The sequence below is a fragment of the Misgurnus anguillicaudatus genome, chromosome 4 (genome assembly GCF_027580225.2).
Source record: "Misgurnus anguillicaudatus chromosome 4, ASM2758022v2, whole genome shotgun sequence".
NCBI lineage: Eukaryota > Metazoa > Chordata > Actinopteri > Cypriniformes > Cobitidae > Misgurnus > Misgurnus anguillicaudatus.
The window spans coordinates 21812309-21827854 of NC_073340.2; the positions used below are offsets into that span (position 1 = coordinate 21812309).

Sequence of the window (15546 nt, forward strand, 5' to 3'; positions counted from 1 at the left end):
GAGACCACCTGGGAAAACTAGGTTGCTGCTGGTAGTGGTGTTAGTGAGACCAGCAGGGGGTGCTCACCCTGTGGTCTGTGTGGGTCTTAACACCCCAGTATAGTGATGGGGACACTATACTGTCAAAAAAAGCACCGTCCTTTGAATAAGACGTTAAACCGAGGTCCTGACTCTCTGTGGTCATTAAAAATCCCAGGATGTTCTTCGAAAAGAGTAGGGGCGTGCCCCGGCATCCTGGCCAAACTTGCCTATTGGCCTACAAATCATCCCTCATACTAATTGGCTATATCACTCTGTCTCCTCTCCACTAATAAGCTGGTGTGTGGTGGGCGTTCTGGCGCAATATGGCTGCCGTCACATCATCCAGGTGGATGCTGCACATTGGTGGTGGTTGAGGAGATTCCCCTGTTCATACGTAAAGCATACTGAGAAAATCGCTATATAAATGTAAGGAATTATTATTATTATTATTATTACTGCTTTATCAGCTGAGCAACTAGTAGAACTGGAAACAGCATTTAGAAGATCAACATCAATAAACCAAACTATATTTACAGAATAAACAAGTTTCACTGAACAAAGATAAGTGCTGTGATTTATACTGCTTTGAAGACTGTTTTAAAAAAGTGTTTATGTAAAGTTAAGTGCACACCAGTCATTTGGAAGATATGACTGAGCACAACCTCAAAAACTAATCTTGTTAAAAGCATTCTCCTCTAATCCCTAAAGAGATGCTGGTGTATTAATCCCACTTAAGCATCTCCAAAATCCACTAGAAAGGCAAATCTGCATTTGAAAGGTATAGACATGGCCTCTGAGATCAATCATTTCACATTTAGTAGGACAATTATCACATTTTAATCTAATTGTAGACTGTACAGACAGTTGAGAACCTTAAAACCAAATATTTTTAAGCTTTTTTATAAAGAATGCATGCAATCACTTACAATGAGAAAATTAACAGATGTACACTCTCAGAAAAAGGTTGTCATCAGGGCGGTATATTTTCAAAATGTACACTTTTATACCTAACAGGGGAATATTGGTACCATTATGTATATAAGGGCTTATCAATTCTTTTCTTTAACGCCCCCCCCCCCCAGGAAGAAGTAAACATTTCGCGCCCCCCCCCCCAACTCTCTGCCGCGACTGTAAATAGTATAATTTGTCTATAAAAGTACACATCTGCAAAACATTGTATCCTTATTAACATTAAAGAAAACACAAAAAAAGAAATATCAATCAACTTACAACAAAGAATAACTTTATTAACATTGTTTTTTAGTCTGTAACAGTAAAGACTTAAAATGCATCAATTTGCCTGAAATAAAAAAATCTATCCTTATTTACAGTATATTTTTTGACCATTTGATATTGAAAAATTAAATTAAATATAATCAATAAATAATAATAAAAAACTCAAGCGGCTTATCAGCGTGTTTGGGGTGTAATGTCTTTAAGTGACGGTGCAAAAAAAATCACTTCCTGAAAAAGTATTTTCCCCGGGGTCTCGTGCGCCCCCCCTTGGTGTCGCTTCTGGGGGTCCCGCCCCACTATTTGAGAAGCACTGATGTAGATGTACATATTGATAACCAGTGTTGGGAGTAACGCATTACAAGTAACTTGATTACGTAATAATATTACTTTTCTAAAGTAACGAGTAAAGCAACGCATTACTTTCTAAATGTACAAATTAATATTTAAGTTACTTTAAAAAAAAATTATGCAAGTTACTTTTTTAGTTTAATAAATTTGATTTAAAAAAACAATGTACTGTATTACACTGAACATAGTAACGTAGAAGTGTGCGCGCCTGAGCAGGAACAGTTTGAGTCAGAAACGAAGATGGCAGGCCACAGCAGGACATTTTTGAGATGAAAATATGCAATTTCCGAAAGCAGAACTTTTCAGTCATAAAAACACCTGCAAGGCCTTAAAGAGATCAAGTCTCAGCCAAGTAAGAAAAAGTAACGCAAATATAGCTTAAAAGTAACGTAAGCATTACTTTCCATGAAAAGTAATGCATAACTTTTAAAAGTAACTTTCCCCAACACTGATGATAACCCAAAGAAACATATCTGTACCAAAATTAGGACCTTTTTAATAGGTACCGCCCCGTTGACAACTTTTGGGTAAAAAGAGTGTAGGGGAGCGTCATAAAATGAAATGAATTATATAGTAAATATCACCTATTGAACATACTTCCAATAATACTTCCAACATTCAATTTTATATATTTTTATATGCGTGTTAACCATCTAGTGCTAAAAAATAGAATAAACCAAATGAGACAGATTTCGTAACATCAGGAAAAGTCTTGAATGTTAAAGGTGGGGTGCATGATCTTTGCCAATGTTGATATTTGAAATCACCTAAACAAACACACCCCTACCCCAATAGAATCTGGACCTTCTTTTGATAGACCCACACAGATATGCAACCCAGGCAACGAAGGCTGATTGGCTACAAGTGTGTTTTGGTACTCGGCCCGACTCTCCAAAGTGTTTTTTTAAAAATCATGCACCCCGCCTTTAACATGCTTGACGTTGGTGGCAACACTTCTATAATTTAAAGGTGAGGTATATACTTTCTTCTTACTTTTTCCTATTTTAGCTGAAATTGCAGAGAAAACTAAATGCAAGTTGACTCCCCTGATAAAATGTAAACAGTGGATTTGCGGCATATCTTAACATTGTTTGGCATCCCAATCAGTCCCTCCAGAAAAACGCCATTATGCGATCGCATGATTCAATGCATAATCAGCCAAAGTCCGCATATTTATGCAGGGGCCACATTTTTTAAATACGCAGCACTTTCGCCGCATAAATTGCAAATTTCTGCTCGCAAAATATTGCCGCATAAATTGCTAATTTCTGCTCGCAAAATATGCGGGGCTTGCATGATTACATAATCCACGCATTTTCGTAGCAAAAATCACGTATATATTAGCAGAAAGTTAAAAAAATTTTGCATTTACTTCACACATGCACAGCCATTTTTTAAGAAAACCAAGATCAAGAATTTTTGCCCGCAACATTCACAAAAAAACTCAAACTTTTCTGGAAGGACTGAACAATGGCTTAACCAGCGTCATTAGTTTGGGATGGAGGTATCTGTTTGCCCGACCTCAGGCAGAGAAGGTCGAATATTTTGAAAACTGCTTAAAATTACACACCTTTAAAGATCTACTTAGTGAGCATTTAACAGTTAAGATTATACCTGTACACAGGGCTCTAACATTTCATACTGTACTTAGATCAGATCTCTACTGAGCTGAGTGCATCTTCAGGTCATATAGTTGTTTTTGATCTTGTGCATGAAACTGCTCATACATATAAATTAATGTTAATAAATCTTAAGAGCAAGACAAACTCCACAACGGAGACACTGTCAAAGGCTCACATGTACAGATTCTTCTAGGTGGCAAGGCCAAAGTATGGTCCATCTTTTACGCGTACGCGATGGTCTGTGTACAGTGCGCGTGACGCAGTTATCGTACTGTATGCACACCACTGGATATTTAAAAAGCCATATACTTTTTACACGTAGGTTGCACATGCGCCTACAAGAGAACAGGCTGGTGCTGTCTGTGTACACGTACGAGTCAAATATTCGCGTACAAGTAAAACAACAGACTATACTCCCAACTTTAGGGTCATTTCATCCCTGAGAGGGGGGGTTTACCTACCACTGAAAGGTGGGGTCCTCACCCAGCTTTCTTGTAAAACTATAGACCCTATTCACCCCATGGCCTATATTTTCACCTCAGCCCAGCCAAATCTTGAACAATAAAACAACATAGCGGGTGCTATTTTAAAGCCCTGTATAAAGAATAATAGGGAAAAAGGATTGTAAAGTCAGATAACCAAAAATCTGTTGAGAAAGTGTCCTGAAGTATACGGCAGTAAAGTCAGTAGTAATATAGCCCATGTTCAGTCAATCCCAGGAGGATGCACAGTGACAGTTTCTGACTCCACCAAAACACCTGTCTGTTGACTGGAGGAACAGCCGATACGCCCTGCCGAGAAAAGAGCGGGACTGGATTCTGATGTGACGACGATCGAAGGTATTAGGGACGAAAGTCTGTTCTGCTCGGCTTTCTCTGAGACCAAACTTGGCTGTATGTGAGACAGAAAAAAGTGAGAATTATTAAAGGCTAAAAAAATTATTGTCACATGGATTTTGGAACATAAAAATGGCTTGCAGACCAAAAAAAAAAAGAATTGGATATCCCTGACTTTTTAACGTTGAACCAAATCATTATTTTCTTTATTGCATTAGAGAGGCCAGGACGTTTTCTTAATTTCATTACAGTTCCCTGTATGGAGGAGAAAATGACTTAAGTGCAAGTAAAAAAATAAATACACAAATGCATAAATAAATACATTAATAAATAAATAAATTAATACATGCATAAATAAATAAATAAATGTAGAAATATAGAAATAAATAAATAAACAAATGCATGAATAAATACATTTAGAAATAAATAATGAATAAATAAATGTATAAATAAATAAATGCAGAAATAAATAAATAAGTAATTAATTAAAAGCAGAAATAAATAAGTAATTATTTAAATGCATACATAAATATATATTAAATATATTAACTGCAAATAAATAAATACATAAATGCACCATTAAATGCATAAATAAATGTAGAAATACAGAAATAAATACATGCAGATATAAATAAATAAAAACACAAATAAATATATTGTTATATATATTTAAAAGTATCAACTTTTAATTTTATTATTTTTGTACCATTTGTGTTATTCTACATTTATTTCCACATTTATTTATTTATTTATTTCTACATTTATTTATTTATTTACACTTAAGTCAATTTTTACCCTCCATACATGTACTCAACCCGTATGGGTTTCTTTATTTTACTAATCACCAAAAATATTTGGATAAATGATGGTAAGCACATAGTTGACGGTACCCTTTGGCTTTCATAGTATTTGTTTATCCTACTATGGGAGTCCATCAACTGTGCGGTTACCATAATTTGTCAAAATATCTTCATTTGTGTTCAAACAGAAGAAAGAAACTCATACAAGATTAAGAACAACATGACGGTGATAAACTAATCAACAAGTTTAAGACCAAGGAACTGAATCTGTGTAAAATCAATATTTGTGCACTTACAGAGGACAACAGACAGCTGGATAGGCTGACTTCAGACTCTGAGATCTCATCTCTGTCATTCAGGGTCTGAGAAAGAGAAAATGTAAATGAGAATAAGATTTATATTGAACAACGTGATGTTTTTTAATGCAAACTTCTTTTCTTATTAATAAAGTTTAAACCTATAGGCTGTCAGTTGTCACATAGTTTATGTCAGCTTCTTAGTTCTATTGTTAAATTAAAACAATTAAAAGAAGGGCTGATGGGGACCAGAAGGTGCCACCCAGTGGACACACTAATGTTATTCATCTTGAGTGTGATGACCAGGGATAAACTGTTTTCTAGGATTATCTCTTTAAAACCAGTAGATTATGGCAGAAGAATTCAAGCAGTCTTAATCTCAATGTGACATGCCCTTATTCGGGGTTATTCTTTAAAGTCACGCCCAACTCGCTGAACCGCACCATTTCATACATCTTCTGCTTGCTCTGTTTCATCAGTTTCATGCATTTGTCAAACACTTTCATCTAAAGCAATTTTCAGTGCATTCAAGCTATATATATATATATATGATCTGATGCCTGTGCATTCTCTGAGATTAAAACCATTGACCTTGGTATTGCCAGTGTAATGATCTCAGCTAAAGCTATAGGAACACAGATAGTATACCTGAAACCATTGATCTGAATTATCTGTACATCAGCTTAGCACTAAGAAAAAAATAAAGCAGACTATAGTTTCAACAGGAAAATGAAGTACAGAAATGCAGGATTTGTCTAAATCAATTAACATAAGGGAGTTAGTGTGTCTGTGTACTATCTGTCATGTTGTACAATACAATTACAAGTGCAGTAAAGGTAGCAGGGATCAAAGCTTATAGGGGCAGTTCCAGTTTCCAGACAGGGTTTTGATTAATACAAACCTTACAAAAAACAATATTGGTGTGCATCTTAAGACAAAACAATGGCACTGATCAATGTTAAGATATGTCAGTACACAGTGTTTTAATTTAAGGCAGCTCAAACTATTTAAATGTCAAAGACGCCCCTTAAAGACTACAGCAACCTGGCTGGTAACCCTAATGCTGTCTACAAATATAGCAGCAGTAGATAACACCTTGAGCGAGTACCTGTTGCTCAAAAACATGTTGGGTTGTTTTTAATCAACTATTGGGTTAAAAAGGGACAAACCCAACCATTTGGGTTAAATCAATGGTTTTCAACCTTTTTTGGACCAGCGCCCCATAAATACTGTGTCCTCTAAAGCAGTGGTTCTCAAACTTTTTCGGCGTGCCCCCCCCCCCCCCTTGTGTATGGCGCATCCCTTCATGGCCCTCCAAAGAAAATGTACTACATAAAATATTCCAAAACTTAAAATTTAAATTAAACAAAACATATTACATTATACAATGTTGTGCTGTTGTTTAGTAGCCTTACTTTAATGAGGTTTAATTACACAGAATTTATGATAAATTAATGTATTTTATAAAATATAATTTAACTGGGGCCCCCCTAGAACCATCTCAGGCCCCCAGTTTGAGAACCACTGCTCTAGAGATCCCATTTGTCGGCTGCATATGTTGTAATTATTTCAGGTCTTATTTTATTAAAGCAACCGTTACATTTTAAAATAAAAATGAAACTATAGCGATTATATTTTTATGAGGAATAAGGTCAATGTATTTTCCAAAACTAGAGAACCTCAATGATGTATGCAACCGACAAATGCAACCTCCAAAGGGTGTGGCCTTTAAAATTAGTTTTTATAATGCATGTCAACGAATCAAGGGAATTTTTTTTTTAAATTGCATTACGTTCTTATGCTGCGTTTACAGCAGCTGCGAGTGCAAGTGATTTCAATGTTAAGTCAATGTGAAGACGCTTTGGCGCGCGTCTGGAAGTCTCGTGGTGTGAATGATGCTGCGTTTACACCAGGCACGTTTGAGGCGTCTACCGCGCCTAGTTTGCCGCTTGAACAGTTTAAATGCATTTGCGCATCTAGAGCGAAGCAGAGACGAAATCCGCTTCTTGTGGGAGGGGCAAGTGCTATGCGGTTGTCTGTTTGCAAGATGGTTGATTTATTGATTGTGGATTGAGTTACTGGTTTGTATTTGGTCACCTTACTATAAGGGGAAATAGTTTAAAAAATGGCGGAAATGCCCCGGGTCTATAAACATCACGTGACTCAAAAGTGAAATGTGTATTTACAACTTACCAGAATGTGCTCATTGACACTCTTCCAAACGATGTCCTTTTCATTCCTGTCTCTATAGAAATAAGAACTTGTGTCGCATAGCTTCGGGTGACTGCTTACAGACAATATCAAGCGATCCTTCAGGTTGAATGAGTGACTCCGGGCGAGGCTGCCGCCACAGCAGCAAGCAGGCTCTTGATTGGTTAATGCAGTGCAAAAATCCGCCAAAGGTTCCAATTTTTCAACTCGGTATTCGCGCGAACTAGACTAGAGACCTCCAGACGCGCATCAACACGTCTTCACTGCTACCGCAGCTGATGTAAATGCATCATGACACGATTAGAGCGAAGGGGTAGACGCAATTCCGCCTCATTCGCGTGGCTAGTTCGCGCGAATGGTGCAAATTGAGCATTGCCACGGCAAATGTGCGAGTTGAAAAATGTGAACTTTGCAGGAAAAATGCGCAGCATTAACCAATCAGGAGCTTGCTTTAGTAGCGACGTGATTACAGAAAGTGAGCGGAGTCGCAGAAGCCCCTCCCATGACACCAATTTCCCGCGTGAATGTCTCGATAACTAGAATTTCATGCGCGGCTTTCACCCGTGAATGAAGTGAGTACACTCAAACTGTTCAAGCCGCAAACTAGGCGTGGTAGACGCTGCCTCAAACGCAGCTGGTGTAAACCCACGGTTAAAGTGCAGTTAAAAGAATTTAACTAGAACTCTATTGAAATCTAGAACTGTACTGTTCAAAACCAAAAGTATTATCTTCAAGAGAGGAAAGATGGCATAAAATGACCATGCATTTTTAAATCTGATAGATGCATTTCCTCTCTTAAGATGAATGTGGTCTTCCTAACCTCATAAATCAAAGTGCACTGAGCATTCTGGGCAGCATGTGATTAATGAAGACACTTATTGAGGACTCTCACTTACGCTGATGTAGGCACATGTCCGGTTTAGGCCCGGCTCAATTAGGCTCTGGGCTGAGGTTCTGTCGAAGATACCCGAGTCTCTGCTCTTGATCTTTAGCCTCAGAGAGCTGGTGTGCTTAATGTCCGACAAGTCTTTACGTATCTCGCATGACACCTGACGACTAGCAGGACGGGAACTTGCGCTGGAGAGGTCCACCTCCGTATCTGTCCAGCCCTGTAATTCCCATACACATCACACACTATGCATATTTGTAGCACAACCAGTAATGCTAGCTATAGCGCCTCTTCTCTTAGCGACTCTTCTCACAAAAATGCATGACATAAATCTTGCACAGGCAAAAACTCGCAGTAAATATTGTCTGTTTCAAGCCCACAAGTGTTGTCTTACCGACTCACTGTCGGACACTGAGGACAAGCGTGTTTTTCCAGCACGGTGTAGGTTGCTGCTGGTCTCGGATGAATGGCTGGTCACGGTGGATTGTCGTGTTGACATAAAGCTACTGCTGCTGAACTGGTCTTTACGTGGCACGCACAGCAGTACTCCCAGACATGGTATGTATTTTGCGATTGCAGACCTTAGAGAGATACACAAAAGAAATAAAAAATGGTGAGGGGGAAGATGCACAGAGAAGAATGGAAGCATTTAAAGGGGAGGAAATCAAAGGACTGGTGGATAGTAACCATACACTTTGTTATGAATGATTCTGTGTGTAAGCATTTAGTGGATATCTCTCAAATGGGGGAAAATCAGTGCAAACACATAATCAGTACACTCTACCAATACAAAAGACCTTTTCAATGGACTCTCCACTTATACATATGACTCATAGTCATGTGTTACACTAATAACCTAAAGGGCACAGTGTATACTGAGAACACGTATAGATGTGTTTTACTTGAATAAGTGTACGTTTTTCTTCGTGTGTATTTCTTAGGAAATAAAACAGACGACCTTGCCATTCCACCAGGCTGCAGAAATACTGCAATAGTTTTTCATTACATATTCCCTTACAAACGATGTGTAAAATCCTTTGATAAATGTAGCAAAGCATAGGACCGATGATACATGTATTAAGTAGTAGGAATTAGGGCAGGTATATGTTAGGATTTGTGGTAATTAATATGCTTTGATTGATATCCCTGCAGTAAGGCTGTGTTTACATGACAACGATGTAGTCATCCGCACTTATGAAAAATTTCACATACACACGACAACACTGTCAAAAAGCAAAGATAAATAAATACGCTGTATTGTGCATGCCAGGCCAGTAGATGGCGATCATACCTTGTAAAGAAACACCACAAGCCTTCGCACCTGAGCAATCTTCTACAAAGCGATAAATACAAACAAAAGCATGTAGCAAGCTTTGTTTACACGTACTATAAAACGCCAAAATGTTGTAAACGCTTTTGGAAAACATTAAAGGTGCTGTGTGTAGATTTTAGCGGTATCTAGTGGTGAGATCACAAATTGCAATCAACGACCACCACTCACACTTGCCTTTTTTGTCCATAACAGGACAAACATGTCGTCATCTGAGACACCACTAAGTATGTTTACATGCAACCAAATAATCTGTTTGTAATCGTATTGGTGGCTCAATCGTATTGAAAAATTTTCATGTAAATCAATACGATTGAGGAAGATCGGATACGTATTAAAGGGGGTGGTGAATTGTGCTCATGCGCAGAAATTTGTGCTCAAGTTCACGTCTTAAAATGATCCATTATTTCACATGATTCTCGTTACAGAAACACGCAATAGCAAGACAATGGCAACGCATTATTAAGGTAACGTTATTGAGTTAAAACAATAAAATAGCGTTGTGCCTTTTGAAAAGTGTATTTTCATTACCTATATCTGAAAACTTTTTAAGAACAACTTTCTCCAACTCAGTTTTGACTTTTATTCAGAGATAAAGCGTGAACTCGACGAGAGATGCTGTCCACAGCGTAGCGTTGCCAAGTCCTCTCCTTTTTCCAAATTTAGATTTGGGCTACAGTTTGTTTCCACCAGTTGTTTTTTTCTGCATTTTAAAGATTAAATGATTTCGTTGATTAGTTATTGATATTTGGGCTTTGGACAGTCATTGGGATGCTTTGGGCTAGTTTTGAATGTCCATTCGGATGGTTTTGATACGTGAATCTGGCAACCCTGGCTGTGCGCTTGCGTAGACGTTCGGTTCGGATTCTATATAATGTACATGTTCACAAACATTTAAATCAAATTGCAATGTTTAGGGTGCATGTAAACCTTCAATCGTATTAAATTCAGTCGGATTGACAAAATTTTGTGCATGTAAACATAGCCACTGTGACAAAACGTGCTCTGTAGAGTCCATTTTGGGCTAATGTAGAAACGTGGCGGCGCAATATGGTGACTTCCATGTAAGGGGACCAACATTGTATGTAGATAAAAACGGCTTATTCTAAGGTGATAAAACATAATGGTTAATTATGTAAGGACACCACTGAAAATATAGTTATTACATTGTGTCAAAATTCCACTTGATAATTGGGAACAGTGTGTTTTCTATTACTCCAAAAGAGACTCTTATTTGGACATTTTTCTCTTTGTACTTACTCTGTACTGTCTGTCTGGTGGACGGAATATACAACATTTCATTCATAATTCATAATTCTTCAAATGCTATTTATTGCTTTATGTGTAAAACTATTTTAATTTGCAAAACCTTAATGAGTGCATATTCAAGATTTTATTATATATGTGACCACCTACTATTTTAACAGCTTGGTGCTAAAGTATTTTTTTCTATTTATTTCCAAAAGAAAGAGAGAAAAAGCTGTACTTCTAAACCTTGAACCAAACCAATGTATTCCACGATTTTTCGCATTACAAACTTGAAAAGACATCTGAATCAGATAAAAACGTACAAGATATCTACTAATATCTGTAATTACTGATCTGTCAATGAATGTAAAATATTATTTATAGAAAATCTTATTAAAAGTATTCAAAAGTATTCAAGTAAATGAAATACAGAATACCTGAAAGACTTTTTTCTTTAATGTCGTTTTTCGTTGCTAACACAACTGAGCTTTACAGGAGCACATCAATTAATCTCAAATGAATCTGAAGCTCAGAATCAACCTCTGTCATCTCAAGGTATTTGTGTTTGTGTTCGGTGTGCTTTGCTAACAGTGTGAGTCTGCCTGGCCATTGAGCACGCAGCTTGTACCGTATTACTTGTGGAACTCTGCTTCATTTCACTTGAGCTGTCTGAGTCAGGTGTGCTGTTGTGCTTCAGTGCTCTTACACTGTCTTGTCAATTTTTATCCAGCAGAGACGACATACGCCCAGCGCTCAATAAGAGCGATTGAGAATTCAATTGTGACGCAAGTTTGCCAACCTCATTCAGTGAAGTCAGAACCAGCCCTTGCAGACCTGTATTTTGGGTGAGTGATGGCGTAGATTATAGGGTTGTGGATGGCAGATGCCTTGGCGATCACGGCAGGTACAGAGTTCATGTACGGCGTGAGCATGTCAGCGTAGCTTTGGAAAAAGCGAGAAGACACTGCACATTAGACACTGCTATAACGCTCTTATGCTTAACATGACAGACATCAGGTCTGTTTAACAGATTTTATTAAAGTTTAAAAGAGGTGAATATTTCAGTTAAGTGTGTGAATGTGATATACTTTGGAAAGGAAATATGATATAATATCTTTGTTTCATACTGTCAGAAAAAAACTGAGGGTCATATACTTTCAAAAAGTAAAGAGATCATTTCGAGGAGGGAAGGAGATTTGCGTTTTTGATTAAAGATTATGAGGCCACATGAATTAAAAATAATGAAGCTCACAGATAAGTCATTTGTAAAAATAAAAATACCACATTGTTCCAAAACAATTAACAGCTTTTCATTTAAATTTCATTTTGACTTTAAATGGGAAATCCCCAAACAGCGGGTAGCAATGAGAGCAAGTTTGTGGCGAGTTTCTGACCAATTTTGTTTGCGATCTTGCAGCATCCAAAAATCTATAATTTTGAGTCATGCAATGTATTTTTTTACTTTTTCTATATAATATACCCATGCGACTTACGGTCCAGGGCCACATACACTGAAAAAAAGACTAAAAAGTAAAAGTTGGATTAACTTAAAAAAAAAAAAAACTTCAATTTGTAACGCCTAAAATGTTAAATTTCACTTTAAGTGAAAAATTTAATTTGAAAATGTTTAAATATTTTGGGTATTACCAATTGAACGAATATTTTCACCTTAAATTTTCACTTTAAAAAAGTAAAAAAAAGTTTTTAAGTTGATCCAACTTTTACTTTTTACAGTGTATTAGCACATCAAAGGTATACATTGATTCCAAATGTATAGCTGCATACCTAAATTAAACATATTATGTTTTTAAAGGGTATTGTCCCAATGAAAGTTTGGGACCTTTTTATTACAATTTTTTTTAAACTGACTTAAATTGGTAGATGGTGTGTTATTGTTTCATCTAGGCAGTGAAAGAGAATTATAAATACTTTAAACACACATTTAGCATGGTAAAGTTGCCTCCAGCTTTTCCTATTGTAATTACAGAACAGCAATAAATACAACAAACAAAAAGAATATGAAGAGTTTGGTTTCAAAACGCGATAAACGCCTTTTTTTTTAAGTTACCACCAAAAACAATATTGTATCAGGTCAATATTAAAAAGTAAATTCTTAATTTTACACAAAATCCGATATCTGCCGTGTTATTCTGTCATCTTTTCTACCTTTTCATCAAAATGCAATAAACGGCAGTCTTTCTTTTCTGCAGAATGCAATAAATCCGTTCAACAAATCACAGCGCACCATTTCACACATTGTAAACAATAATGGCGGCACGTTGAATACACAGAATCCTAGCTTTCCTCATCTACTTTGTACTTCGAGATCAACAAACAAACAAAAACAAAATAATACTTTGATGGCATTGATAAACCTGTGGGGGTTTTCTTTGGCGGGAAAGAAACGTAAGCCACTCGGGCGACGGAAAAATGTTGGCTTGTCCTCACACGACAGCATCAAGCTTCTGTCATGCTATCACATTGAATCCAGGGAATCTTAAAAAAACGTTCCATTATTTTACTCAAAGTCAACGAAAATCGAGCAGGACAAAAACATTTTACAGCTGATCGCTGTCAAAAAAGTTTAGCGACAACGTCCCAAGAATGACAGCAGCAATAACCGTGTTCTTAATACGACAAAGTAAGTGTTTTAATAAATGCCATTAATGTTTCTTTTTTTAATAAGTGTATACCACTAGTCGACTAAATGAATATAACGTGGCAAAGATGAATGCACATTTATATATTGATTCAATAGCATTTTGAAAAGAAAAAAATCAATTTTTATAATAAATCTTTGAAAATCAAATAATGGATTTAAATTGTTTATGTTATTATAACCTAAAGATGCTATGTGAAAGTTTGTAACAGAAAATAATGGTTTTTATCTTGTCACTTTCTTGGTATAGAAAACTTAGTCAAAATGGATTTATTGCGTTTTGGAACCAAACTCTTCATAATTAAGAATATAGTTATAACTAGAGATCAACAAGATATTTTAAGTTAGATCAGAATATCAATAGAAAATGTTGGATAAACCTATTACTGTATCACAACAGTAAGACAAACTATCAAAACAGCTATGCATCATGGGAAGGATGTGTTTATTCTCACCCAGCAAAAGCTGTAAGAGCCACACAGGAGTAAGGAGACCAGGAGATGACATACAGTAGGATCACTATCAACGCTATTTTTGCCATTTTCCATTCATTTTTCATCCGATTGAACTTCTTGATGGAGTCTTTGTGCCCTCCTTCTCCATTGATTTTTCCTACAGCTCTGTTATCCCCATCACAAGCACACACACACACACACACACACACACACACACACAGGCAGAGAAAACACATGCATCAGTTAACAAAGTGAACAAACAGAGTTCATTATTCTGTTTCTGTAAAGGACACTGTAAACACAGCATCTGAAATCAATCTCTTTTTGAGCACTAACACGCCTCCATTTACAATATCCTGTTTCTTCTTTTTCTTCTGGGCTAGAAAAGCCTTAATAGTAAGAGTTAGGATGCACCGATTATTGGCCTATAATCCATATCAGCTAAAGATAAAAGGAATCCATTATCGGACATCAGGCATTTGCTTTAAAACAGCTAATGATTATATCCTGACTGGAAAAACGTGTCAGAACTCATGATGTGTAAGTTTGTACTCTACCCACTGCACTGCTAGGATTTCACGACAATAATTTGAAACAAAGTGTAAACCGATTTATCATTGTATTGGCGGATACTATTCTAAATAAACAAATATGGGTTTCAGTGCATTCTTAATAGTTATTGTAAGGTCTTGTAAGGGTGTCTTCTGAGCTTAGAGGAAGCATTAACTGAAAAATCACAATATTGTTTTTTTTTTATAAATCTTAAACTATCCTTGTAGAGGTAAATAAAAATGATGTTACTGCTGTTCATTCGTTGTCACCTGTTGGTATTACGAATGGCCCGGAAGATGAAGATGTAGCAGTACATGATGACAAAAAGGGGAATGAAGAACACAAAGATGAAGAGCAGCATTGTGTAGGCGCGAACAGAAGGACTGAAGGTCATGTAGTCCCACGAACAGGAAGTCAGCAGACCTTCGGGAACATACGCGCCTGTGAATGAGAAGATAAAATTCAGTCACGGTCTGCTGCTGTTTGCGTGTATGTGATCATGTGGGTGCTTGTAATCGCTTACTCCATCCGAAGAACGGGGGCAAGCTCCAGCCCATTGAGTACAGCCACGCGGCAGCGAGTATGACCAGGGCGCGTTTGCGTGACATGACGCCGATGGACGCCAGCGGTCGTGTAATCACAATGTATCGATCAACCGCAATAATCATGAGTGTGATCATTGAGCAGATACCAAACAGAGCACCGCAGAATGCATATAATTCACAGGCTGCAAAGAAAGAAAAAAAATGAAAAGAAAGCTTCATCTTGTGTTCAAACACTGACGTCTTTCTTTATACTGCAAATATATATATATATATATATATATATGCAGAGCTATACACAGGATAACACAAAAGGCTGCATTTATACAGAATGTTGCACAGCCCACATGCATTTACACAGAAATATACTTTGCTGAATGAATTTTTTATTTCAGAATAATATGAAATTGTGAGAAAAGAAAATAATAAAATACAATGCTTCAACCTTTGCACAGATTTACACAGAAACATAGCCAGATCAGATACGAACAAAGACAGGTC

At 36.9% G+C, this 15546-nt stretch overlaps 1 protein-coding gene across 1 annotated transcript in view; it reads right to left on the reverse strand.

Annotated features, from left to right (window-relative positions):
- Positions 1-1145: 1145 nt before the first annotated feature.
- The window catches only part of usp54b (ubiquitin specific peptidase 54b), a 205227-nt gene continuing 190826 nt past the window's right edge, over positions 1146-15546 (reverse strand). The window contains exons 22-29 of the mRNA XM_073866980.1: positions 15027-15230; positions 14773-14944; positions 13952-14116; positions 11672-11779; positions 8654-8840; positions 8267-8479; positions 5160-5225; positions 1146-4118 (exon numbers count right to left, since the gene is read on the reverse strand). Coding sequence (XP_073723081.1) covers positions 3933-4118; positions 5160-5225; positions 8267-8479; positions 8654-8840; positions 11672-11779; positions 13952-14116; positions 14773-14944; positions 15027-15230 — 1301 coding nt within the window. The 3' untranslated portion in view covers positions 1146-3932. The remainder of the gene's footprint in view (positions 4119-5159; positions 5226-8266; positions 8480-8653; positions 8841-11671; positions 11780-13951; positions 14117-14772; positions 14945-15026; positions 15231-15546) is intronic.